This window comes from Megalops cyprinoides, chromosome 19, assembly GCF_013368585.1.
Source record: "Megalops cyprinoides isolate fMegCyp1 chromosome 19, fMegCyp1.pri, whole genome shotgun sequence".
NCBI lineage: Eukaryota > Metazoa > Chordata > Actinopteri > Elopiformes > Megalopidae > Megalops > Megalops cyprinoides.
The window spans coordinates 17,523,797-17,548,939 of NC_050601.1; the positions used below are offsets into that span (position 1 = coordinate 17,523,797).

The window sequence follows — 25,143 nt, forward strand, 5'->3', positions numbered from 1 at the left end:
GCCATCCTTGCCAACTGACTTTTGGAGATGACATGGCCTGCTGCTACCTAACAAAAAGAGAGGTGTTTTTTTCTGAACCCCCACCTTCTTTAGAAAAAAAAATGATTAGGTTGCTTGAGATTTGGGGGGGAAAAAAACTTTTAAGACAGCCCCTTCATCTGACGAAGGAGGGACTTTTAACGCGAACATAGGAGTTATCTGGTGCGCTCAGCACCTCCCCAAAAGTTTGGAATATAAAAGTCAGGGCTATTAGTTAGTTTAGGCAGTAGGGAGTTTCTGCTGGGGTCTGGATTGGAGATACAACAGACCGGACCCTCCCTTGTATGATTGGAGTCTAAAGGAAAAACATTTTCCCCTTGCCTCAAAGAGTCTACATGTCTAATATTTAGACATGTTCAGCTTTGTGGATATTCGGTTAGCGCTGTTGCTTGCAGCAACAGTACTTTTGGCAAGAGGTCAAGGCGAGGACGACCGTGAGTATCACTTTTACACAGTTCTTAATTGTGATACGTTGGCTAAAAATGAAATTATACAGAAATAATATTTGACAGGAAGAACTGTTTCAAGTTGATAGAGGTTTGATGCTATGGCTTGCATCTCTTTTTAACGTAGATATCGCAAACATTTTAGGGAAGCAAAACGTTTTTTGGTGTGTTTTTATAATTTGCCATGAAATTTAACAAGAATAGTTTAATTTAATAATAGAGGCGAATTTTACGCAAACGTGAAGTCGCATTCCTGAGCAATGCAGTGCAGGTTCAGAGCATCTTGTGTTCATGCGCAATTTGATGTCCTCGAGCGTTGTCTAAGCAGCTGCAAAAACTTGGGCGTGCGATAAGAAGAGTAAGAAATAACAGGAAAACAAAGAGCCGAGAGAATTGTTGTCAAGTTTTCTTGCTGGAATAGAAACATAGAATTTATCGACGGTAAAGCAGTTGGCCCGCATGTGTGTATAGGGTGTGTTCAGGTGCCTTAACACATAACCTAAGGCAAACGAATGGCAAGTGAAATGGGAGCAAGGCCAATAATACAGTAAGATGAAACCAACAGCTTTGTCTGAAGTTCGAGGTCCATAAACCGGACAAAAGGAAAGCTTTGCCCCAGATGTGCTTAGGGTTTTTCGTATGATGTAATGAAATGTATAAAAATCCAGATGTGATCTCAACCTTGGACGAGGGGGGCTGGCAAAACATTGGTTTGCAATGATATAAATGACACAATTGTTTCATAAACATTTTCCTAGTTCTGCAATGCAAGGGAGGCACCTGAAGAATCCCTCGCAAGGATATGGAGAAGCGTTTAAATAAACCTCTTTGATGTCTGAAGTGAAATAGTCTAGACATCACTTCATTTTAAGAAATTCTGGATGCTGGGCGTATTGTTGAGCACCAAATCCGACGGTCTTATAGCGCCGCCCTGTGATTGAGTTTGGAGCTACGTGAAATGTGACTGTTTGTTTCGGGGGGCATCCCACCCAGCACCCCCCTTCCCTTAACTTTCTCAAGGATAATCGAAAGCACATGCATACTTTTCAGAGTTTCCACTAGGGGAGAGGGGAGCTGCATGCTGCCAAGTTAGCCGTTTTAAATTATCTCAGAATATTAAGTAAACCACAAAGGACGTGGAACGTTTTTCATGACTCAAGCAATTTCCAAGGGTGGAATTTACTGGATTAGACTGCCCCCTAACCAAAGGCTGGCTAACTGCATGTTTTCTGTCAAAATGCAATTTATTTACTTGTAGTTGTACATATTACACATACAGAAACCATCTTATTTTCAGAGTATATTTAACATACTGTGAATGTCTTGTTATTTTTATGATACAATATATTCACGTTACACTTAATAAGCGAGACGTACACATACGGATCATATAATACCGTACAATAGTGGAAGTGGGCCAACTTTCGTGGCAAAAAAAGAACAGTTTTGGTTTGTCATGAGCGAAGGAAAAGTATAATCTTAATTTCATCAGAGAAAAAAATTATATAAAACTTGCAGCAATGCAATTTAAGCATTGAAGATAACAGGCGGTCTTATTAATTAAAAGTACAGGCCTATAGACTCTACCAACAATTTGCATCTCTATGGCAGCGATTTCCCACACAGGCCCAAGCCTCAACGTCATCAATTCGTTACTTGCATATAGTCGAAATGTATTTACCTGGCGATTGATACAGGAGCTACAACAGTGAAACTGATTTTTTTAAAGGTAGCCTCCTTTGGTTTATGTCATGTTCACAGGCACAGCCGGCAGCTGTACGTTGGACGGCCAATTATATAACGACAAAGATGTATGGAAACCAGAACCCTGCCAAATCTGCGTGTGCGACAGCGGCACCGTCATGTGCGACGAAGTGATTTGCGAGGATACATCTGACTGCCCCAATCCAGAAATTCCCTTCGGCGAATGCTGCCCAATCTGCCCCGACGGAGACGGTACACTTCAGTCCTCTTCCAATTCCCCTCAAAGCGACGCTGCTGGCGCCCTTGTGTCGGCCGCAAATTCCCTTGATTAAGCTTTGGGAACACAAGAAGGAAGGCTGCGGACCGTGCGCCTTTAATTTTAGGGCCGCAGTTTTTTCCCCTCGGTTTGGATAACTTGTGGAAGAAGTGCATCAAAGAATCAGCCTGGATTTAATGCGCATATATCGCCATTTGTTCCCTTTTCACTGAAATTGGATTAAACGCCCCTTACTTCTATATAATCCATCTGGCACATGCAGTCCTACTCCAAAGAGGTCTTCATAGTTCCATTGTGTCTTCCTGAACTTTGACATTTAATTTTATTGTGAAACCAGGCTTTTAAATTAAACTAATCCGCGAGTCTTTAGTAAATCTGATCAAATATGTTTTGTCTAGTTTTGGTATAATTGCTTTTAATAAGGTGACAATGTTAGCTAATTTTGTTAATTAATTGTTCTCTTAGGTTCCCCGGAGCCCCCAGTCGCGGTAATTTTATTTCTTTTTTAACTTTACCCGTTATTTCTTTATCTGATGAACCATTGAGCATATTTAATTGAATAAAATGGCTGTTATGTGAAGGCCAAGCAAACCCATGTCAGTCATGAAAAGCCTTTATAATGCATGCCAGTTTTGCTGGAGACAACTTTTCTGCTGAAGTAATTACAATTTAAAACAAGTGGAAGAAAATATAATTCAAAACAATAGTTTAATTATTACCTATCTATTGATCTATTGTGATTTCTTTTGCCACAAGGAAAACAATATCCACAATATAGAATTTAACATGTCAATCATTTTAGCTTATACCTTTTTTTGTTTGTTTCCCTCCTATAGGGACCCAAGGGTGACCGTGGTGCTAAAGGTGACAGGGTAGGTTTCTCTCTTCAGTCATGTGATGCCTCAGGCCCACTGTCTTGACAGCTGAGGCCCCAGCAGACTGAGAAAGCACAGCCTGCATAGAATCTCCGAATGATGTTATTGTTATTATTTTACATTTATATGTCAGCAGGGTCTTAATTTATGTGCATAATCACTCAAACAAGTGTAAATCTTACATACTTTAAAAGTGTCAAAATACTACAAAATGAAAGTCAGGCACTGTGATTGTTTAAATGAACCAAGCATGCAGCAATGAGAGCCTCTATACGGTTGATGAAAACTATCCTTTGTTTTGTTTTTCTTACCCTGTATGCCCTTATAATTTGGCTTGCTTTCCGCAAATTCCATTCTTACTTAGAGCATAGTTGAATTAGTGGCTTGATCCATAGATTAGTCAAGCTTAAAACATAACAATAGCATAACAATCCAGTCATAGTCTTTTGTTAGCTTTATTACGTCATGCTTAGTTTGAGATTCAAGCATTTTTGTGTTGTTATTGACAGTTTGATGAATTCTGTATGGGTTTACATTCCATAACAATGTTTGCCAAACTTTAAGAAAATAAATTTGTGTTATCAAAGCATCACTGAAAAGTACTGAAACCAAAGAAAACTTTCAGCTTTCAAAATGAGCGATTCCTAGTGATAGTCCAGATGGACTTTATCCCTTTGTGTCACACATGTGCCCGAGAAGACTTTGACTTTGACGGAAATTCTCTATAGTTAGCTAAAATAAATAAAAGGGGGAGGGGGGTTGTTGATGAGATCTTTGAACTGCTTGGTGGTAGATGTTTGGGTAAATGCAGTAATTTTTTCAGTGATGCATTGAGGCATCTGCAGTAATGGCAAAATCCCAGATGCATCTGTTCTTCTCTATCTTGGCCTGGCTGTGGCGCTATCTCCATTAAATGGCCTTGTCTGTCCTGCAGGGTCTCCCTGGGCCTCCCGGCAATGATGGCATCCCTGGCCAGCCTGGCCTTCCCGGACCTCCCGGCCCTCCTGGACCCCCTGGCCTTGGCGGAGTGAGTATCACAACCAGGGGAAAGCAGGGAACAGAACAATATGTCCTCTTTTGTGCCAGTGTAGAAGGCAGGTGTAGAAATGTCTTACAAAGCTGACCGCCTCGATCTGCTGCATTTCAGCACTGGGTGTGTGGTCAGGTATTTAAGGCCTATTAAAGAGGCCTAGACAGCAGCCAAATAACATAGTGGGGAGGCTATATTAGAATGTGGCCCATGCTATCAGATCTCCTATGCCTGTCAGCCTTGGCCTCAGACACTGGAGAGAGCATGGAGCATATGTATTAGCAATAAAAACAATGTACCCCTTTGCTCCCATATACCACACCCTTTTTTAAGAAAAACACTACACTTTCTCTTTGTAGGGCAGAAAGGATGCAACCTGATGTAAATCTTCCCCCAATACCACTGTATTTAGTGCTTAGCACTCTGATTTCCCACAATATACATTGCCAACCACTGACCTTGTCCTGTTCTTCTCTTTTCCAGAACTTTTCTCCTCAAATGTCCACAGGCTATGATGAGAAATCTGGTGGTGGAATTGCCGTCCCTGGTCCCATGGTATGGATGTCCCTCTCTCCTCTCCCTGTCTGAATAGCATACATCAAGGGCAAGGCAGTAGCACAGCCATGCCAGTAGTGGACCCCCCCTGTAGGACTTCCATGTTGGCATGAGCCACTGAGCCCTCAAGAGGTCTACAGGCACTGCCTCCACCATGGTCAAGATCATTAGCATGTTAGGAAACTCCCCAGTCAGCAGTGCTTCACTATGCATTTGGCTTCACATGGAAATTAACTATAATTAGAGGAACATTAACAAATAAGTTGGTGTTTCAAATGTATGCAAATATTGGCATTACAATCAAAAGATGAAGACCTGTAAAATACCATGGACACATAGAAATCACATTCACAAATTTTGTTATGCTTAATCCTGTGAATTATAGATGGAACAAGGTGATAAGAATTATCTTGGGGATTTTTTCAGAGATTGTCCTACTACTTTGACAGCTGCCCTGTTTTAAATGACATATTTCAGAGTTATTTTGTATAAGGTGGATTGGTCATTCTCAGTGCTGCTCAGTGGTCAATTCCCTAACTTCTCTTTTCTTTACCCAACAGGGCCCCATGGGTCCCCGTGGTCCCCCTGGCCCTCCCGGTCCCAGCGTAAGTATCGCTTCACTTGCTTTGATTTCAGCACCTTGTCTTGTATGTCACCTGTCACAAGAAAACATTGACCCATGCACAACAAAAGGTCATCTGAGGAGTTGTTTGCATGGTGGGAGTTTGAGTCTGCTTGATTCAAACGACCCCTTCCAAACAGACCATAGACAAACAGAACTTGAATATTAATGCCCTCTGTAGTCAACATGTGGTATACTGAATGAATGTTTTTAATATAGAAGATTTAGTCTCTGGTTAGAAGTTTCTAGTAGTTCCCATCCAGTGCAATATCAGATAACGTGAGATGAGTTTCCCTTTCCATTTGTTTAACATATTGCATGCTTCTCTACCTGGTCTGTATGTCTGAGTTGTCTCTTCTTTGTCATCCCTTAGGGACCCCAAGGATTCACTGGCCCCCATGGTGAGCCTGGTGAGGCTGGAGCTCCTGTGAGTATCCCATCAGACCCGCTACTCACACCCCTGTAACATACGCCACACCACTGCTCTCGTGCACTTCCTCAGCCTGGGTTCAAGTGCCCCCTGGGTTGCTCTATTCTGCCCCCTGGAGGCAATATACAGCAGGGATCCCACTGCAACTAAAATGAAATCCATACTGTTGGTTTCTAACGTTGCATCAGTACTTTGCTCTACTGTAAACTGGCAAATCAAGGAGGACCAATATGTCACTGGTCTTGTCTGCTCAGAGACACATTGTCAACACCATTCCCAAAGTACCTGCAGATACCTGGTTATGGTAGATTTAAACCTGTACTCCTCCATTTGCATTATATGCTCATCCATTCATATAAATATACACATGCACACAATGTCCTTCTCCCCTTCCTGTGATTGCTCTCACTCAGTAACATGTGTTTGTCCTTCACAGGGTCCCATGGGTCCTCGTGGTGCAGCTGGTCCTCCTGGAAAGAACGGAGAAGATGTGAGTATAAAAACTGCTTTTTCACATAGAAGAAACCATGAGATCATGTCCTTCCTTCATGACAAATCTCATCATCCCTTCCCATGGGCAGCCATGCAGTTAGATTCTGTTAAATATATCCATTAGATGATTGCAGAGTCACGGACTTAATCAATGCAACACTATAACAACAGATGCATTCCTTGCAGTTCATTTTGAATTTTGAGATACCCTTACTGTCTCATTTTGATAATCTACTGCGTGTGGTTTTATATCATAATATGCCACCAGGGAAAAGAAGTACTGTAATATAAAGCATTACATGATTTTTTGTCACCGTTATTCACCCTTAAATATATCAGGCACGTCTTGCACTTTCATTCAGTAAGAGTGTGCTATTAAGGCAGCTCAGTTGCATCTGAGATTGTAATTTGAATCTTTCTGGTTTTAAGCAAAGCAACCATTCCTCCACACTGCTACCCAAGCAGAACTGTCAGTTTCCTCTCAGTCCTCACATTGCATCTCCTTGTTTCCTCCTCTCTCCTTTAGGGCGAGTCTGGCAAACCTGGTCGCCCCGGTGAGCGTGGTCCCTCTGGCCCTCAGGTGTGTCCCTCTGTTACAGTTCGGACCTACCTAAATCATGTGGTCACCCACAGACCTTACATTGCTAACAACAGAAGCTGAAGTGCCTAGGATGACCACATGATTGTCTAAGATTCCTCTTCATAATGGTAGTGCCACTGATGGCAAGAGGTCTCAAGCCAATAGCAGCATCAACGATCAGAATGGCTTTGAAATGGAATCAGTAGGAAAAAAGCTGGTGTGGAATTTCACCATTTGGCTGTAAATCAGAACAACTTTGGATCTAAAGTAGGATAGCTTGTTTTAGCTTGCTAATGATTATTCACTGGTGAAAAAATAATAGTGTAACAATGAAAGCAATATTCTTACACAGTATGCATATCTACAGCTGTATTGCTATTGTGTGCCTCATGACATGAATCAAGCATGCTGACCACCATCAATAGGATTTTATTAGTTTAGCAACTTTAATAAAATGTCCACTCCATCATGTTCACAGGGTGCCCGTGGATTCCCCGGAACCCCTGGACTTCCTGGGATCAAGGGACACAGAGTGAGTGAAGACCTGTCTAGCTACAAGCATTTCTGCCTCATACAGAGAGACAAATGACCTCCTCTGACCCTTTCTGCGTCTCTCCATTTCAGGGATTCAGTGGTCTAGATGGAGCCAAGGGAGACACTGGCCCTGCTGGACCTAAGGTAAGCTCACAGGGTGCACAATTTGAGCCTCTTCTTGCCTGCCATGCCTGTTTCCGGCGCGTTCTGGAGAGCTCACCCACTCTGTCTGTCCACAGGGAGAGGCTGGTGCCCCTGGTGAGAACGGAACCCCTGGCGCAATGGTGAGTTCAGTTTAAACCCAAGCCACAGGTGATGTCAGAATGCAGGCAGAAACGTACTGGAAACAAGAGCACTTACTCTCCTTGACTAAACAAGACGCAGATTCACTCTGACTACTTTTCACGTTTCATGATGACTAATAGCTTTCCATTGAAGAAAACAAATGTAACTAATTATAACAATCATGTGTGCCAGTGACAGTACTGCTAGTTTATCCAAACATACAGATGAAAATAGCCAATAGATTTTTGCCAATTTATTTGATTGCCAAGTTTAAATCCTGGCAAAAACTGAACATAACATAACATGTCTACTTGCCAGTTACTGTTATCCCTTACTGCTGTTCTTGCTAATTGTGAATGTGGAAATAGGGCACTACACAGTCCTGTACAATGTGTTGGCAGCCATGTTTACACTCCAACCTGACATGCCCTGTTCCTCTCCATCTAATTCCCAGGGTCCTCGTGGTCTCCCTGGTGAGAGAGGCCGTGCTGGTCCAGCCGGAGCTGCTGTGAGTACCCATGGAAATTGATCAGTTTTTACCCCCCCTCCCAACTGGATCATCCGCACTGGGGTCTTCTGATCTCACCCTTAGGGTCCCCCCTGACCAGTGCCATGACTCGATGCGTAGGAGCCCCAGCTGTGGGTATCTGCTTGACTGCACTGTGGTAGACAACACACTATGGCCTGTCTCTGTGGCCCTGTGGATGCCAGTTACTACCACCACTGTGCTGACAGAGCGTGGCTCCGCAGTCAGACACACATCACGGTTCTCTTAGAAAAGCGAAACTCAGAGAAAATGTTTGGTTTTACCAACATTTAAGTAAGGCTTTGCTCTCATTGCTGTAGTGTCATTTCAGCTTCATTGAAAACTATTGAAAAATGAATTGTCAGCTCCAGTTTACTTCAATGTTAAATGACAGCTGTGAGGTAAACTACTAATGGCTGTTTAGAGAGCAGCCCTTGGTGGCCTTTAATGCTCCTGCCCAATAGGCCTTGTCCATATGTGGAGGGTAAGACGAGGCGCCTGACCTCCTTTGCACTCTGACCTGTACAGAGGAATCCCATTCAGTTACACACATTATTCCCTCAAAACAAGGACACCTGTTGCAATTTTGCAATGTTTTTGGCATTGTCAAGGCTAGATCAGTCCTGACCTTCTGAATAGATTCTCAATTCACCTCCTGCCCTTAGTGCATACCCCTTTACAGAAAATATAGCATTTTGGGTATTATAGAGACATTGATGGGACTCATGTTTGATAACCTGAATACATTTTTCTTTCATTTCTGCTGCAGGGTGCTCGTGGTAACGATGGAGCTGCTGGTGCTGCTGGTCCCCCTGTAAGTATCAATGTCCAATAACCTATTCATAACCAATCAGCAGCTTCACACTGCTGACTCACTTGTGACACCAGCTGGGTGCACTTGCCCTTGCAAGGCATATGCAAAATGGCCAGTTCAGTGCATCCACATCCGAGAGGGGAAATATATTTTTTCATTTCATTTACCATACCCACAAGCATGATTGTTATGTTGAGAAAGCTTCGAGGCATAGCTGCAGTCAGTTGAAGTCTCTTCTGTGGATTCCAAGCGTAACCCTCTGCCTCTTGTTCTTTTGCAGGGTCCCACTGGTCCTGCTGGTCCCCCTGGATTCCCTGGTGGCCCCGGAGCTAAGGTAAGTGTCCTTATGCCTGTTCTGCCCACACATTTGCAAGCCCCAAATCCATCTAGCAGAGGGACAAAGCAGTCACCAGGGGACACAGTCTCACATGGCGGTCCCCGCTGTGCTGTTCTGGAGTGGAGAAGCAAAAATCTTGCCACTGCTTGCATCCACAATGCCTTGAGCAAAAATTTGTTTCCTGTTTTTTGGTTCAGTTCAGGTTCTCAGCCAGGATAACATGAGAGGCAGTTGTATCTTACTTTAGCTTTGATAGACCTTTTAGGACTGTTAGTTAAAATAACCAACTATTTAACATCACTTGCTCCAGTTCTCATGGGGATTAACATATCTCCAGCCGAGATAGGATGATTCATTTTATTTATGTGTCTCAGAATGAGCTGACTGACGTTCCTTAGGAACATGTTAATCAGTATATTGAAAATGCTGCCAGAAAACTAATTGAGATTTGCTGCCTCATATCATCAATCAAAATGATAGTGAGTGCTGATTAGGTGCATCATCTTATGGAGTGCCAAGGTGAGCTTCATATCCTGCAATCCCCAGTGCAGTTTTTCATCACTGCACTACCTGCTTCAATCACCTGCTGTGGCGTAGCATAAACCCAGCAGATACAAACTGGCATTAAGACTCTGTCTGGTTAATTAAATTTGTAATCCTCTGTTATACATTCTATATGCAGATACACATGACTTACATGCTGTACGCTCCTATATTTTTGATTGGATGAAACTAGGTATTGAGTTTATGAAATCAGTTTATACTCCGAACCAATGCCTGTAAAGCAGGTACAACTAACTAAATCTCCTAGACTGGAGTTTTTGAAATACAATCTATCATCTGTCTGTCATAATGATGACACGGGCAGCTCTCTGAAATGTGTGAGTGAGACTGTACCAAAGTAAGGGTGCCTGGGTACTTCACCTGTCTCAAAGCCCAGCAGGGTCACATAGGCCTAAATGCATCGTGCTGAAATTGACCACAGTGACCCCACACAGGGAGAAGTTGGCCCTCAGGGAAGCCGTGGAGCTGAGGGAGCCCCAGGAGCCCGTGGTGAGGCTGGTAACCCCGGACCCGCTGGCCCTGCTGGCCCCGCTGTGAGTATACACCCTCCTCCAGGTCAGGTGTTTCAGAACCGCTGCCATAATATCACTTTCCCAGGTCCAGGTGCTCACCTGCCTGTGCTCTTTTTCCCCTCTTTCAGGGCAACCCTGGTCTTGATGGTGCCGCTGGTGCCAAGGGCGCTCCTGTAAGTATAGCCTCCAGTCCTGGATTACTGATAGTTTGACTTTTTTTTATAACATTTATAACCTTTGTTTTTGTGATTGATGTGAAGTACTGGAGCTACATCATTCTCTCTGCTCTCTCACACAGGGTGCTGCTGGTATTGCTGGTGCTCCTGGCTTCCCCGGACCCCGTGGCCCCCCTGGACCCCAGGGTCCTGGCGGTGCTCCTGGTCCCAAGGGTAACACTGTACGTATGCTTAGTAAAAAGTTTTGAAATTCTTCATATTATGATAATTGCAATAAATAATCTTGTGGATGCAATTAAGCGAGTATTTCAAAATGCAAGCGCCAGCCAGGGTTTTAACCCTTTGCTTTTTTGTCTTTTTACTTTATAGGGTGAGGTTGGTGCTCCTGGTGCCAAGGGAGAGCCTGGCGCTAAGGGAGAGTCTGTAAGTACACTTGCTGTTCACATCCGTTGTCAGAAAACCAAGCATACGCATGTCAGATAGCCGTCATTTCTTCTCAGAATTTCAGCCATGTATGAGAGTCTGCATACGTTATACTTACTCCTATGTGCCTATAAGTGGCACTACCATGGCAGTGTAGCACCACATTAAGAATGACATTGTGAAAGATTTATATACAGTATATTTAATTCCACAAAACCGTGGTAACTGCTGAACTGCATGACAGTGCAGGGACCCTTCATGCAGGCCCAAGAGAGCCTTTGCATTTCACATGTCACATGTCAAAGCACACCGGCAGCGAAGGTGGAGGTCTGATGCCCCTGTCCTTCCTATCCAGGGTCCCGCTGGAGTTCAAGGCCCACCTGGCCCCGCTGGAGAGGAGGGCAAGAGAGGTGCCCGTGGTGAGCCCGGTGCTGCTGGAGCTCGTGGACCCCCTGGAGAGCGCGTACGTCTGTCCATTTGTCTCTCTTTACTCCTGTGGGCCCTTCTCCCGCACTTGAATTTCCTGTCACCAGTCCTCACAAAATTGTGACTTGCCAGAAAGTCATTCAGAGCATAATAAGGCCAGTCAGAGAGGCCCACTTTCTAAAAATACAGTGTTTTGTATATTTTATGCTTATTGTGTCCATCTGAGTAGGCTCATTCTAGATGAATATCTGTATAAACCAAGCCAGCTATTTTTGATAGATGTAAAACTTGAAAAAGCTTACTAATTAGTGATATTATGATCTTTACAATGCATTAGCTAATGTCCTACAGTAGGCCACCAACTCACTAAATAGGCCTTGCCTTTGTGTGATGATGTGGCATGTTTGATTCCTCATACAGGGTGCCCCTGGTAACCGTGGTTTCCCTGGTGCTGATGGAGCTGCTGGCCCCAAGGTGAGTTCCTGGATTCCTGCCTCTGTCCAGCTTCCTGAGCATTTCTATATTTCTAGGAGCCCTGACAAACATTCAAATAGCAAAGGTGAAGCAGGGGAACGGCATGTGGCATCATGCACACCATGTGACATCATATCCAACCTAGCTTGCCACATGTCCCATGTACCCATTAGCCCACAATCTAACATGCCTTTCATTAATTTCATTTGATTGGTTAGCTGTTCCACAAATCCCGTTATCAATAGTTACCTAACGCGCTACAGTGGTTGTCACTCTGATCCTGCTCTCAGGCATGCAGCGGTCCTGACTCATGCAGGTGTGCTGAGTGAGAGGATGCTGTCCAAGGTGCTGGATTGCAGCCGTCACTGCTGTTACTCCAGAGTGTGACACAGGAGTGCACACAGTGGAAATGAGCTCATCTCTCTTGTTTTCTCTCACCCTCCATATTAGGGTGCCCCTGGTGAGCGCGGTTCTGTTGGGCCTGTTGGACCCAAAGGTTCCACTGGTGAGCCTGGACGCAATGGAGAGCCCGGTATGCCTGGATCCAAGGTGAGAGTCCTGTCCATCTGTTGGTCTGGTTGAGATCTTGCTGTCTGCTGTTTAGGGGCCATGTTCTTTATAACACTTGGTAGAACAGATTGAAATAACAAGGATGGCGTAATACTAATGTATTTTTAATGTACTGATAATAATACTGATCCTCTATTATTTAATCCCAGAGCAATTCCATTATCTTGTGGATCATTGTGTGTCATGATTGGTGTTGCTGTATGTGTCTAACTTTTGCCCTTCTTTCACTAGGGTATGACTGGTAGCCCTGGTAGCCCTGGTCCTGATGGCAAGACTGGCCCTGCTGTGAGTACTGAACTCCTTGCCCACATCTACCCTCACCTGCAACAGGAACTGACCACCATAGATTATCAGACACAAAACATCCAGTCCACAGGGAGATCAAGTAGTTCACATTGTTTGTAATGATAAAACTATGGCTAAATCACAGTTATTAAAACATAGTGAATGTGCAGCTGACATTACTGAGCATGACCTGCCCGTGTTCTCCTGTACCCTTGAAAGAAAAGAGGTTTGGTGACGTCATTGATCATTGATTCAAGAGAGGGCAGAAACCACTGAGCACACATATAACTAGGGTTAACCTGGCACACTTTTAGATGATTTTAGCATCAACATGGAAATTTGAATGCAATAGTAGAAGATAGTTACATTGTTCTATAGTCTCTAATTAATATGTATATCACAGCACAAGTGCAGCATAATTCAGACACGCAAAGATCTTTCTGCAGCTCACAGACTCCTCTCCATCTCCTGACAGGGTCCTGCTGGACAAGATGGCCGTCCTGGACCCCCAGGCTCCGGTGGAGCCAGAGGTCAGCCTGGTGTCATGGGATTCCCTGGCCCCAAGGGTGCTGCTGTAAGTACCCCTTCTCAATTTTTTGGGAGACCACAGAGCCAGTCTCGTACCCCACCAAAGTGAACCTTGTACTTTATACTACAAATTAGGGATGCCATTACTAAAATAAAGAAAAACAGCTGCAAAACACTGGTTATTGTGGTTGAATATTCCTTGCTGTTACAGTAATAAAGAAATGAACACATTTTAAGTCATGTACGAAAGTGCTTAAAATAAAGCAAGGCAGATATCCAGGAAGATCTCCAATTCATGAAGCAATGGATTCAGCAGACTGTGTTGTCAATTGATGGGGGTATAGCTGGCCTTGTAAGATGACCTCGTTAACCCTAAGGTCACTAGGAAATGATCAGGCTGCATTATATTTAGCAAAACAGATAACAAACTTAAGCTAGACATAATGCCTACACAGTATGATGAAGTTCCCTATTGGCGATTTACTATGAAAAGTGTTGACCTGATCTAACATGGCATCCATCATGTCTCCCAACATCAGAGAAAATTTATGCTATCAGTTGTGAAAGTGATGCATTGTCATGTATTTTTCTTTACCCTAGGGTGAGGCTGGCAAGCCTGGTGAGAGAGGTCTGATGGGTCCAGTTGGCGCTGTTGTAAGTATCTCTGTTTTACCCCCGTAGATGCTCCATCCCACAGCAAAAGGCCTGGAATGAAATAGATTCTGCACAGCATGTCCTTTACTACAAACCTATCTGATCAGACCCAGCCTCATCGGCTAGTTATGCAATGTATAATGCAATGCATGATACAAAGTAGCTTGAGTTCATATTTTTTTTTCATCATCATAGTGATTCCGTGTCAACATTTCTGTGCATTTAAAATAAACAAATCTTTTGTCTGTGCTCAGGGTGCCCCTGGTAAAGATGGTGATGTTGGTGCTCCTGGTGCCCCTGGCCCTGCTGTAAGTACCCAGTGTCACATTTGCTAACATCCATTTGCACTGTCGGTAATGCTTCACATGCTCACACTCTTGTTCTATGATATCGCAGGCCTCTGTGTCCACAGCAGGCCTTTTGAACAACATGCAGCGTCACTGTCACATTCAAGAAGCTTTAATATTTGTGTTTGTGTGATATTAGATATTTCAGCATTGGCTCTACAACCTGTTAGGCACACATGAAGAAGTGATTACATTCTGTCATGCACTTACCTAAGGACTGTCCTTTGTCCCACCTCTTAGGGACCTGCTGGAGAGAGAGGTGAGCAGGGACCCGCTGGTCCTCCTGGATTCCAGGTGAGTGCTTGCTTACAAGCCCAGGAAACAGAGATGAATTATTGCATGGCACCAACCACCCTTTTCCTATGCAGAACTGAGATCTGAAATACCCTCTCTCTGTGTCTGTCTTGCAGGGTCTGCCCGGACCTCAGGGTGCTACTGGTGAGACTGGCAAGGCTGGTGAGCAGGTAAGTCAGGCAGTTCTGTGGCCAGTGTGTGCCAGTGCTATGCCTTCCTTTTGACCACCTGTAGTTCTGTTTCCCTTTGACACTCTGGCCATCAGGGCAAATGTCATGAGGTCATAAAGGTCATAATGCTCAGAAGAAGGACTTGTGATTAGTGCATAAATGTGTTTAGCAAATTGTCAATATTCCTTAAGAGGATGTTCAGGTAATATTTGACATTCAGGCAAAACTAGCTAGAAGGTAGTGCTTTTGTTTTTACATTTTTGTAGTCTTCTTTCAATAAAACACTTCTTTATAATGATCAGGCAATCCAAGTAATCAGTAGCATTGATTGCATTCCATAAAAATGAATGTAACTGATGGCAGTAACACTACCTGCTATTCCTAGAAGGGCTGTCAGAGTATCAGCCAAAATAACTGTGCTGTAGCCCCCAAAGACTATAAGAGTGTCTGTGAAAAGCATGTGACTGTCAACCTTAGAAGGATTGTTCAGCTAAACACTTTCCTTACTGTTCATTTTACATGATTAGCCCAGAAAGCCTGTCACATCTCTTTCACTCACATAAGGAGTCTTGATCAAGGCTGATATCCACCTCCTCTCTTTTTCAGGGTGTGCCTGGTGAGGCTGGAGCTCCTGGACCTGCTGGTTCAAGAGTAAGTGTCTGTATAGGATAATGAAATGGCTGACACCTTATTCCCATCAACTGGAGCCTTCCACACTAACGGGCCACCTTTTCTTCCTCACCCACAGGGTGACAGAGGTTTCCCCGGTGAGCGCGGTGCCCCCGGTCCCGCTGGCCCTTCCGGTCCCCGTGGCTCTCCTGGTGCTGCTGGTAATGATGGTGCTAAGGTGAGAACAACATTGACCTGGTGCCACCCCTTCCAGGCATCAATGCTAGACACTTTAGACAAGCCAACAGTCCGTTGATGACAAGTTTTGGACAACCCAACAACCCGTCATTACATTATACTACATTCATTTAGCTCTTATCCAGTGTGACTTCCAGCACATAAAAACTGATGGAAACTTTAGGCAATCCAGCAGCCCATTCCTCATGGAGTCTTTAGATATGATGATATTGCAACATTGTGCAACAATGGATTCCTCTACCTCAGATGCTGATTGCCATTCTCTCTTTCTCTTTGTCTCTCTCCTCCAGGGTGAGCCCGGTGCCTCTGGTGCCCCTGGTGCTCAGGGTCCACCAGGACTCCAGGGAATGCCCGGCGAGCGTGGAGCTGCTGGTCTGCCAGGTCTTAAGGGTGACAGAGTAAGTGTCTGATGAGGACTTCGCTGGCAACATGCACATGCCTAGGAGATGGGGCCCACTAGACAGGAAGTGTGCAACAGCTTACAGTGCAGCAATTTATCAAATGTTACTGGATGATGTCGCCAAATAATAAAAAGGATACATCGCATAGACAACACGCACATATGGTGTCTTACCGTGGGAGAGTGGGGGCCATATTCTTACCCGGGTAAGTCATTGCAGAAATACAGAATGTGCAGCACATTTATTCATTTTTCATTCATTCATCATTCATTCATTAAGCACACATAGGTATAGTTCTGATATGTGCAATAATATGTAGTGAGACAATGCTCACACTGAGGTTTGTAACTAGGCTAAGCCAATGGACACTAGACTACAGCTGTTCACATGGTGGGGCGCAGCTGCTCTATGTGTACAGTATGCCTGTGAACTGATGTCACCTTCTCTTTCCTCTCAGGGTGACAGTGGCGCCAAGGGTGCTGATGGTGCCCCTGGCAAGGATGGCATCCGTGGTATGACTGGTCCCATTGGTCTCCCTGGCCCCGCTGGCCCCTCTGGCGACAAGGTGGGTGTTCGCAGGTGAAAGGAAGAGTTGAAGAAATATTCAACCCTTTGTCCTAGAGTGAAAGCCACTGGTCATTTCTGTGATTCATTTTAAAAAACGGGGCAGATGAAAGCATATGGCTCTAAGATGCAAAGATCACCTCTTTAGTGTGTTATACAGACCCATATATATGAGTTAATATACAAAGAAATGTACATAAAATGCAGCATGAAATGTTGAACTGATAATATCTTTCTAATAGTGATTACTCATTTTTGCTTTTGGATCCTGGCACACCCTCAGTTATCATTTTAAATGCTATGCCAGACACTGTCCATACTTTCTAAATAAAGCAGATGCTGCTGTAATTGTAGGCACAAGAAGAAAAATACATGTATATTGATGATGACTTCCTGTTTAGTCTGTTTAAACTGAACCAGTGCTGTTAAAATGGGTTCCACTTGATGCACCTGGCTCACGTTCTGCGTCTCTCTTCCTCCTCTGTGTCCAGGGTGAGAGTGGCCCCGCTGGCCCTGTTGGTCCTACTGGCGCCCGTGGTCCCCCTGTGAGTATATCCCTCCAAGCTGGCACAGTTGGTGCAGCTGTTGTCATAGAAACAACAAATCCTGAGGCCAATTACTATTATAGTACATGAAGCAAGACCATGTGATGACATAATGTAGCATCACATTATATGAGGTACCGCACTCCCTTTAATTGCAGTTGTGATTATTAAGGAACCTTGATGTCACTGCATATCATGATTAATGCATACAGATTAATAGAAAAAACAGCCATATTATGGCCTGAGTCCCCATTGTAATAAATCCACTGCACATTAAAGTGTTGTAAGTGAAGACAGGACTTTGAAAGCACTGTCCACTTAATGTTCCAACAAGGGCAGGAATCACAAACCCGCCCTCTGACCTCTGACCCCAGCACACATGACTAACTCACTCTGCCCCTTCTCTTAGGGTGAGCGTGGTGAGTCTGGTGCTCCTGGACCTGCTGGCTTCGCTGGACCTCCTGTAAGTAAAGCTACCCACCAGAAATTAATTCTGAAATCTGTTGAGAGATTTGCTCTACAATTAACAGTAATGGGTTACATCATATAGTTCAGAAATTACCTACGAACTTTTATGCACCAGATTCTTTGTATTTTGGTATGACATGGTCTTTACTCAAAAGTATAACATTTAACAGAAGTTGATTCTTTTAACAGCATCCTTGTAAAATCAGGAGTGCCATAGCTTGACCCAGTGACTTCATTCTGACCCATGTGTCTGACCCCTGTTCATTCTAACCTCTGTGTCTCCCTTCTCTCTCCTCTGTAGGGTGCTGATGGTCAGCCTGGTGCTAAGGGAGAGGCTGGTGACACTGGTGCCAAGGGTGACTCTGGTCCTCCCGGGCCTGCTGGGCCTACTGGTGCTCCTGGACCTCAGGTACTGCTGCACTTTGTAGTGCTCTCTCTCACAGCCACCAGACCACAGTCCCTGGTCACTTATCAGAACCCACACAGCACCTTCTCCTGAAAACCCACCACATGCCACCAAACTTCTCTGTGTCTCCATGACCCTTGACATAAGCTAGTTATGATACTGAAGAATTTGCCTGTAACTGTCTCCCTATGGTCAGCTGTTGTTACCTGGAAAACAGTATAACCACATGCTCAATGTACCGTTATTCTATTGTGAGTAGTATTTTTCTCCACAGATCATCACTGATTTGGTCAAAAAGGCAAAACACTAACATAAAGTCTTGCTGGCCCATACCCATTGTTAACATATTTGAATGCTGTATCTGCATGGCACATCAACACCTGAGCTTGCATAATCCTCTGCCTGGTTACTCATGCACTGAAATGTCTTGATAGGGTCCCGTTGGTTCTACTGGACCCAAGGGCGCTCGTGGTGCTGCTGGTCCCCCTGTAAGTATTCCTCGTTGAAAACCTCAACAAAATATGAACAGATATATGGTCTGCTATTAAAATGTAGCCATTGATTAATTAAATGATTGAGTACATTGATTAATTTATGGATCAGTTTCCTTTAAATTCATAATATTATTAGTCAATGTGTCATTTCTCTGAAAAAAAATACTCTTGTGATTGTCATGGCATTGTTGGTTTAATGACTAGAAACCCATATCAAGGAGCGGAGTTAACTGGTCATATGAGTGGAATGCAGTAGTCTAACCTGTGTCTGTCTCTCTTTTTTCCCCCTCTCACTGTGTAGGGAGCTACTGGTTTCCCTGGTGCTGCTGGTAGAGTTGGACCTCCCGGCCCCGCTGTAAGTACTTCCCTCATCTTCTCGTCCTGCACATCATGCCACCCCTGAACCATCGCCCCCGCAGTCCCACCTGTGTTCCAACGCTCAGTCCAAACTTCAGTCTCTATTGTGAGGGCAGGACAGTTACTGTCTGGTATGGCCTCATCGAAAGTACTTGCTGTGGAGAGCACGGCGTTTTGATCAGTTCAGATCGGCCATTCTGTCACAGTGCATGACAGTGGAAATCTTAACTGCACTATTGACATTTTTAATTTTGTGCTGTCCAGTGTTCAGACTGAAGCCTGCACCCCTGCACCCCTCATGCTGAAGCAGGCAGGCACTCATCCACGTGCATACACCTGCTCACTCTGTGCCTCAGTCATGTCAAAAGAAATTGATTCGTAGCACACCTATGACATAATAAAGCAACAGTAACAGAACATGCAATGCTGTGATAAAGCTAGTAATGGCAGAAGGTTCTAAGCCAGCTTCCCTTTTCTCTCTTTCTTTCTTAGGGTAACACTGGCCCACCTGGCCCCCCTGGACCTGCTGGAAAGGAAGGACAAAAGGGTAACCGTGGTGACACTGGCCCCGCTGGCCGCCCTGGTGAGATTGGACCTGCTGGACCCCCCGGAGCCGCTGGAGAGAAGGGTGCCCCTGGTCAAGATGGTCCTTCTGTAAGTACACACATCCCCCAAAGGAATCATTCACTGCTTGACTGACTAGTTTCCCTCCCCAGATCTTTGGACACCATATAGTCTATCAGACTTTCTACATGTGCTGGACCTAATACACACTGCAGCTTACAATAAAATGTTAAAGGATGATAGCAGAATTGAAACAGAGCAGTGAATGCTTCATCAGCTCAGCTACCATCATGAGATGTGAGAGCTTTCGTGTAAACACCAGTAGGCAGTTGGCTGCTGTGTGCCAGCAGTGCTGTGGACACTTTGGTGACCTTTGCTCCCTTTGTCCTGCAGGGAGCTCCTGGTATCCCCGGACCTCAGGGTATCGCTGGACAGCGTGGTATTGTGGGTCTTCCTGGACAGAGAGGCGAGCGTGGTTTCCCTGGTCTCCCCGGCCCATCTGTGAGTATTTCACTAAGCCTGGCTTGTTGATGTCCCATTGGGAAGCCCAGTAAGGTGCACTTGCAGCCATCACTAATACTCAGTGAGATACTGAGAACACGTACCTGTTTTATGTTGGGGGAACTGAGCAGTGTCTTTTTGAGCATTTGCCTATAAGAAAAAGTGATACCTGTGTAAGTAACAAAATAAATATTTGTAATATGTATGCATCTAAATCTACATTTTTAAATGTAAATAACCATATTATCAAATATTTATAATTGCAGCTCTCATGAAGGTACTTTTTGTGTACAGTATAGAATAATTTGGAAAGTTAAAAGTACTGAGAAATGCAATGATTGGATTATATGCAGTGTATTTTGACACTAAAATATGTTTTCCTCATATTTTCAACCGATCACAATTCACATACATAACATATTCCAATAGTGGATGAGTCTTGGACCTTTTTCTTAAATGATATAAGGAACTTTTGTATACTATGGAGTTACCAGTGGGCATCTTTAAAACACCAGCTATGCTGCTTGTTGCCTGTGGCATAGATTTTGGCTGTCCAAGCATTGGAAGCTTATATATAGTGATTCATGAGCTAGTCAAATCCAAGATGGGCAAGAATGGTGTGCAATGACCCAGCCAATAGCTGAAGGAATAAAGCACAGTAGCAGGAATGCCCCTTATTCCACTCACTTGATATGATCACCATATCAAAGATGGCTGCCCATGTCTGCAGTATGAAAAGCACTGGCAACTGATCCCAAGTGATGAGTGCTGTGCTGATAGCTTCACCCACTGTGAAAAGCTGAGTTTGACATCAGAACCTGATGAGCTACATCTGGATGCTGTGAAGGGCCATCTGTAGTCTGATTGGCTATGGACTCATGCCCCAAGCATCACTATCTGAGAAGCTGCAGATGAGTATGCTGTTGGACAGTGGGAGTAGAGCATTTTATCCATCAAGTCTGTACCCTCTTGAAGCTCTGCTACTGAGAAGACAGAATCCACGATTTTGTCATTGAAGATCCCCAGTTACAAGATACTATGGCTTATATTCACCTTTTCTCCATTGAAAGTGTTTTTCATGAAATGGACAGGCCAAGAATGCAAAAAGGTCTCATGAGGGGATTATCCATTAGCTATTCTCTTTCTCTCAGTTTTAGGATGGAACCACATTTTTGTCTGCATTTTATATGTACGATATCCTGTGTTTCAATGATGACTGTTAAGCCTTTTCACATCTGCCAGAAAAAAGGAAATATCAAAAGTGTAACAACATCTTTTCATTATTCGTCAAGGAATGTTTTTTGCGACCTTGATGATGGCCATCCACTAAAGCCTACTTTGTGTAGAACAATATTCCTAAAACCTAACCTGACCCTGTCTTGTCTGTACCCCCCACCCACAGGGAGAGCCTGGCAAGCAGGGACCTGTTGGACCTTCTGGTGAGCGTGGACCCCCTGGCCCCATGGGACCCCCTGGACTGGCTGGTGCTCCCGGTGAACCTGGTCGTGAGGTTAGGAGCCATGTTTCGCTTGTCTTGCTGACTTGCTCCAGTCAGCGGGTTCTCTCTGCGCCCCTGGCCATTCTGATTGTGCTTCTGAATAGGGAGCTGTATCAAACTAAATGAACTAAACTTAAGCATCCTGTGTTGACCCATAACCCCCCTCTATGAAGTAGTGTTGAGTACTGACTGGAGCTGCTGTAAGTTGAGCAAATAAGTGCTTGTGGCTTTGTTGGCCCCTTTTCCGGTTGGTTCATCAGCGATACCTGCCTGACTCATGTCCTTCCTTCTTCTCCTGTAGGGTACCCCTGGTCAGGAGGGTGCAGCTGGACGTGATGGCCCTGCTGGTCCCAAGGTGAGCCCCTCTTCTGTTCCCACTCCCCTCGCCTGAGCCCCTGTGCTCATACATTTCACACCAGCTCACTCTCACGAAATGGGAGCATCGCACCGTGTGGAAGGTCACTTTGCCTACTGAATTTCTGCTTTCCACCACCTGGTAACTCCATCATTCTGTGTCCTTCCCTTTCAGGGTGACCGTGGTGAGACTGGTGTTGCTGGCGCTCCTGGTGCCCCTGGACCCCCTGGTGCTCCTGGTCCCGTTGGCCCTGCTGGCAAGACTGGAGACCGTGGTGAGGCTGTAAGTATCCAGGCCTTTAGTCAGATCTATGTGTAGTTCACCACTCACATGATGTCAGTGGCCACCATCTGAAAGACAAATGCATCAACCACACTGACATTGTATTAGCAGTGTAAACTTTTTGCAGAGAGCTTGTTTATACATTTTAAGCATGCATTATGCATCAGATTGCTTTTCAAAGGAGGAAAGATGCAAAACTTATTTGTTAATTGTTCTCATCTCCTCTCCCTCTCTCTCTGCCTTAGGGTCCTGCTGGTGCTGCTGGTGCCCCTGGCCCTGCTGGTCCTCGTGGTCCTGCTGTATGTCCACCATTTTATCTCATCTAAATGTCATGAGAAATATGCTACCTTTACATTTATTTGAAAAGACTTAAGGCAATGTTTTAAACCTGTTGGTTTCCCCTTCTGCAGGGCCCTGCTGGTGCCCGTGGTGACAAGGGTGAGACTGGAGAAGCTGGTGAGAGAGGCATGAAGGGACACAGAGGTTTCACTGGTCTGCAGGGTCTGCCTGGACCCGCTGTGAGTAACACGTCGACACGCAATCCCCAAACGCTGTGAACGCTGCCCCATGGCCTCGGCAGTGATACCCCCAGTCTTGTCAGGTCACCCGAACCTACGAAAAAAAAATTCTCTGGGATAAACAGAAATCTCTTTTTGTTGCATTCTGTGACAGCCCTGGAAGCCCAGCCTTTGAGACGGTGCCATTGTTCAACCGACCTCACTCCCAAAGCTTTCCCTCGTGTTTATTTGTTTTGATTTTTTGGATCTCCAGAACGAGCTGACAGCATAAGCTGTTGCTGGTTGATTTAGAGCGAGGAGCCCATCTGCTGCAATATGGCTTGGAAGATGACTTTGTGACAGGGTCTTGATTCAGTACACTTGTTTCTGTGGTTGCCAAGCAATGCAGACTGAAATTCATTCTGGAATCCGGCTGACCTCCTTACCAGGTCATTCAGCTCTGATTAAAAAAGGCTGCTACGTTCCTTTGTCCATGTGGACAGCACACATACACTCAGCCTGTGTGACTGTTATGTCAATTTTATTATATTGCTGACATCTGATTTATTCTCCTCTTCCTTTTTGCCTTTGCAATAACTTTATTGATCACCGGTTTCTCAATGTAAAATACAGCAACAGTCGTATGAGAAATCGATGATTCACAGTATGAACACATCAACACTGGTTTTAGTAAACGATACTAAATCAATACCAGTATCTGATATTCAGGAAGCACCTCATACGTCTGTCCCTTGACACTGTATCTGTATGACACTGTGTGCTGTGGAGAGATATATGGTATTTTACACTGAAATTTCTGCCTATAGGGACCTCCTGGAGAACAAGGACCTCCTGGATCTTCTGGCCCTGCTGGACCTAGAGTGAGTATGAGTCCTATTACAATAACTGTTACATTGCATCAATACAGTACAGTACACATTATTCTTCCTCTGATTTTTAGTACTTAGCAGATAATTCATTCAAGAGTACAAAATGTAAAGCATTAGCAATGGTTAGTTTTGGCATCAATGGGACATTGTGTGCTGTTTGCTGATCTATTTCCCATCCTTATCAGGGACCTGCTGGCTCTGCTGGTGCCGCTGGTAAAGATGGTTTGGCTGGCATGCCTGGCCCCATTGGACCCCCTGGACCTCGTGGTCGCACTGGTGAAATTGGACCTGCTGTAAGTCACTGACTCTGACCCCTCACAGTGGATGTTAATGATGGTGCAAGCCCCTCGGCCATGTCCCTCACCCCTTCTTTCCCTCTCTCTCTGACTTAGGGTCCCCCCGGACCTCCTGGACCCCCTGGACCTCCCGGACCCCCCGGTGGCGGATTCGACATGGGCTTCATTGCCCAGCCTGCCCAGGAGAAGGCCCCCGATCCCTTCCGCCACTACCGCGCTGACGATGCCAACGTGATGCGCGACCGCGACCTTGAGGTGGACACCACCCTCAAGTCCCTGAGCCAGCAGATCGAGAACATCCGCAGCCCCGAGGGTACCAAGAAGAACCCCGCCCGCACCTGCCGCGACCTGAAGATGTGCCACCCCGACTGGAAGAGCGGTGAGTCCGCCCCTGGTGTCGGCTGTGTTGGGTTCCCTCTCTGTGGTGGCAGATAGCTGAAGGCTATGCGTATGCTTCAATGCTGTCACCTGATGAGTGAATGTCTTTGCCCCCCTCCTCCCGCAGGCGAGTACTGGATCGACCCCGACCAGGGCTGCAACCAGGACGCCATCAAGGTCTACTGCAACATGGAGACCGGCGAGACCTGCGTGTACCCGAGCCAGGCCGAGATCCCCAAGAAGAACTGGTACACCAGCAAGAACATCAAGGAGAAGAAGCACGTCTGGTTCGGCGAAGCAATGAGCGATGGCTTCCAGGTGAGCGCTATGGGGTAGATGATTGGACTGGGGGGTAAGAATTCTGCGTGTTTGGGTTTCCATGATGAGCTAACCTTCTTGCTCTCTCTCTCTCTCCCCCTGCTCCTCCTCAGTTCGAGTATGGCGGCGAGGGCTCCAAGCCTGAGGATGTCAACATCCAGCTGACCTTCCTGCGCCTCATGTCCACCGAGGCCTCCCAGAACATCACATACCACTGCAAGAACAGCATCGCCTACATGGATCAGCAGGCCGGCAACCTCAAGAAGGCCCTGCTCCTGCAAGGCTCCAACGAGATCGAGATCAGAGCCGAGGGCAACAGCCGCTTCACATACAGCGTCTCAGAGGATGGCTGCACGGTGAGTCCATCTCTCCCTTCCTCGGTCCCCAGCCTCACACTAAGTGTTATCTACATCCATTCCATTAAGCTAACCTGACTGCAAAGTCCTTACCTTGGGTACTCAGCAGTTATGTGCCGGCTGGGCCTCAGCTTCAT

The 25,143-nt window shown here is 45.3% G+C and overlaps 1 protein-coding gene across 1 annotated transcript in view; it reads left to right on the plus strand.

Moving 5' to 3' along the window:
- Window positions 1-277: 277 nt before the first annotated feature.
- col1a1a (collagen, type I, alpha 1a) overlaps window positions 278-25,143 on the plus strand; it is a 25,672-nt gene continuing 806 nt past the window's right edge. The window contains exons 1-50 of the mRNA XM_036552369.1: window positions 278-473; window positions 2,247-2,441; window positions 2,932-2,954; window positions 3,303-3,338; window positions 4,276-4,368; window positions 4,855-4,926; window positions 5,487-5,531; window positions 5,922-5,975; window positions 6,415-6,468; window positions 6,997-7,050; window positions 7,529-7,582; window positions 7,675-7,728; window positions 7,824-7,868; window positions 8,324-8,377; window positions 9,165-9,209; window positions 9,490-9,543; window positions 10,545-10,643; window positions 10,751-10,795; window positions 10,921-11,019; window positions 11,168-11,221; window positions 11,577-11,684; window positions 12,068-12,121; window positions 12,572-12,670; window positions 12,923-12,976; window positions 13,452-13,550; window positions 14,105-14,158; window positions 14,413-14,466; window positions 14,746-14,799; window positions 14,916-14,969; window positions 15,576-15,620; window positions 15,718-15,816; window positions 16,127-16,234; window positions 16,695-16,802; window positions 17,293-17,346; window positions 17,756-17,809; window positions 18,116-18,223; window positions 18,655-18,708; window positions 19,016-19,069; window positions 19,564-19,725; window positions 20,029-20,136; window positions 21,539-21,646; window positions 21,936-21,989; window positions 22,164-22,271; window positions 22,517-22,570; window positions 22,682-22,789; window positions 23,596-23,649; window positions 23,844-23,951; window positions 24,051-24,333; window positions 24,460-24,650; window positions 24,764-25,006. Coding sequence (XP_036408262.1) covers window positions 392-473; window positions 2,247-2,441; window positions 2,932-2,954; window positions 3,303-3,338; window positions 4,276-4,368; window positions 4,855-4,926; window positions 5,487-5,531; window positions 5,922-5,975; window positions 6,415-6,468; window positions 6,997-7,050; window positions 7,529-7,582; window positions 7,675-7,728; window positions 7,824-7,868; window positions 8,324-8,377; window positions 9,165-9,209; window positions 9,490-9,543; window positions 10,545-10,643; window positions 10,751-10,795; window positions 10,921-11,019; window positions 11,168-11,221; window positions 11,577-11,684; window positions 12,068-12,121; window positions 12,572-12,670; window positions 12,923-12,976; window positions 13,452-13,550; window positions 14,105-14,158; window positions 14,413-14,466; window positions 14,746-14,799; window positions 14,916-14,969; window positions 15,576-15,620; window positions 15,718-15,816; window positions 16,127-16,234; window positions 16,695-16,802; window positions 17,293-17,346; window positions 17,756-17,809; window positions 18,116-18,223; window positions 18,655-18,708; window positions 19,016-19,069; window positions 19,564-19,725; window positions 20,029-20,136; window positions 21,539-21,646; window positions 21,936-21,989; window positions 22,164-22,271; window positions 22,517-22,570; window positions 22,682-22,789; window positions 23,596-23,649; window positions 23,844-23,951; window positions 24,051-24,333; window positions 24,460-24,650; window positions 24,764-25,006 — 4,206 coding nt within the window. The 5' untranslated portion in view covers window positions 278-391. The remainder of the gene's footprint in view (window positions 474-2,246; window positions 2,442-2,931; window positions 2,955-3,302; window positions 3,339-4,275; window positions 4,369-4,854; window positions 4,927-5,486; window positions 5,532-5,921; window positions 5,976-6,414; window positions 6,469-6,996; window positions 7,051-7,528; window positions 7,583-7,674; window positions 7,729-7,823; window positions 7,869-8,323; window positions 8,378-9,164; window positions 9,210-9,489; window positions 9,544-10,544; window positions 10,644-10,750; window positions 10,796-10,920; window positions 11,020-11,167; window positions 11,222-11,576; window positions 11,685-12,067; window positions 12,122-12,571; window positions 12,671-12,922; window positions 12,977-13,451; window positions 13,551-14,104; window positions 14,159-14,412; window positions 14,467-14,745; window positions 14,800-14,915; window positions 14,970-15,575; window positions 15,621-15,717; window positions 15,817-16,126; window positions 16,235-16,694; window positions 16,803-17,292; window positions 17,347-17,755; window positions 17,810-18,115; window positions 18,224-18,654; window positions 18,709-19,015; window positions 19,070-19,563; window positions 19,726-20,028; window positions 20,137-21,538; window positions 21,647-21,935; window positions 21,990-22,163; window positions 22,272-22,516; window positions 22,571-22,681; window positions 22,790-23,595; window positions 23,650-23,843; window positions 23,952-24,050; window positions 24,334-24,459; window positions 24,651-24,763; window positions 25,007-25,143) is intronic.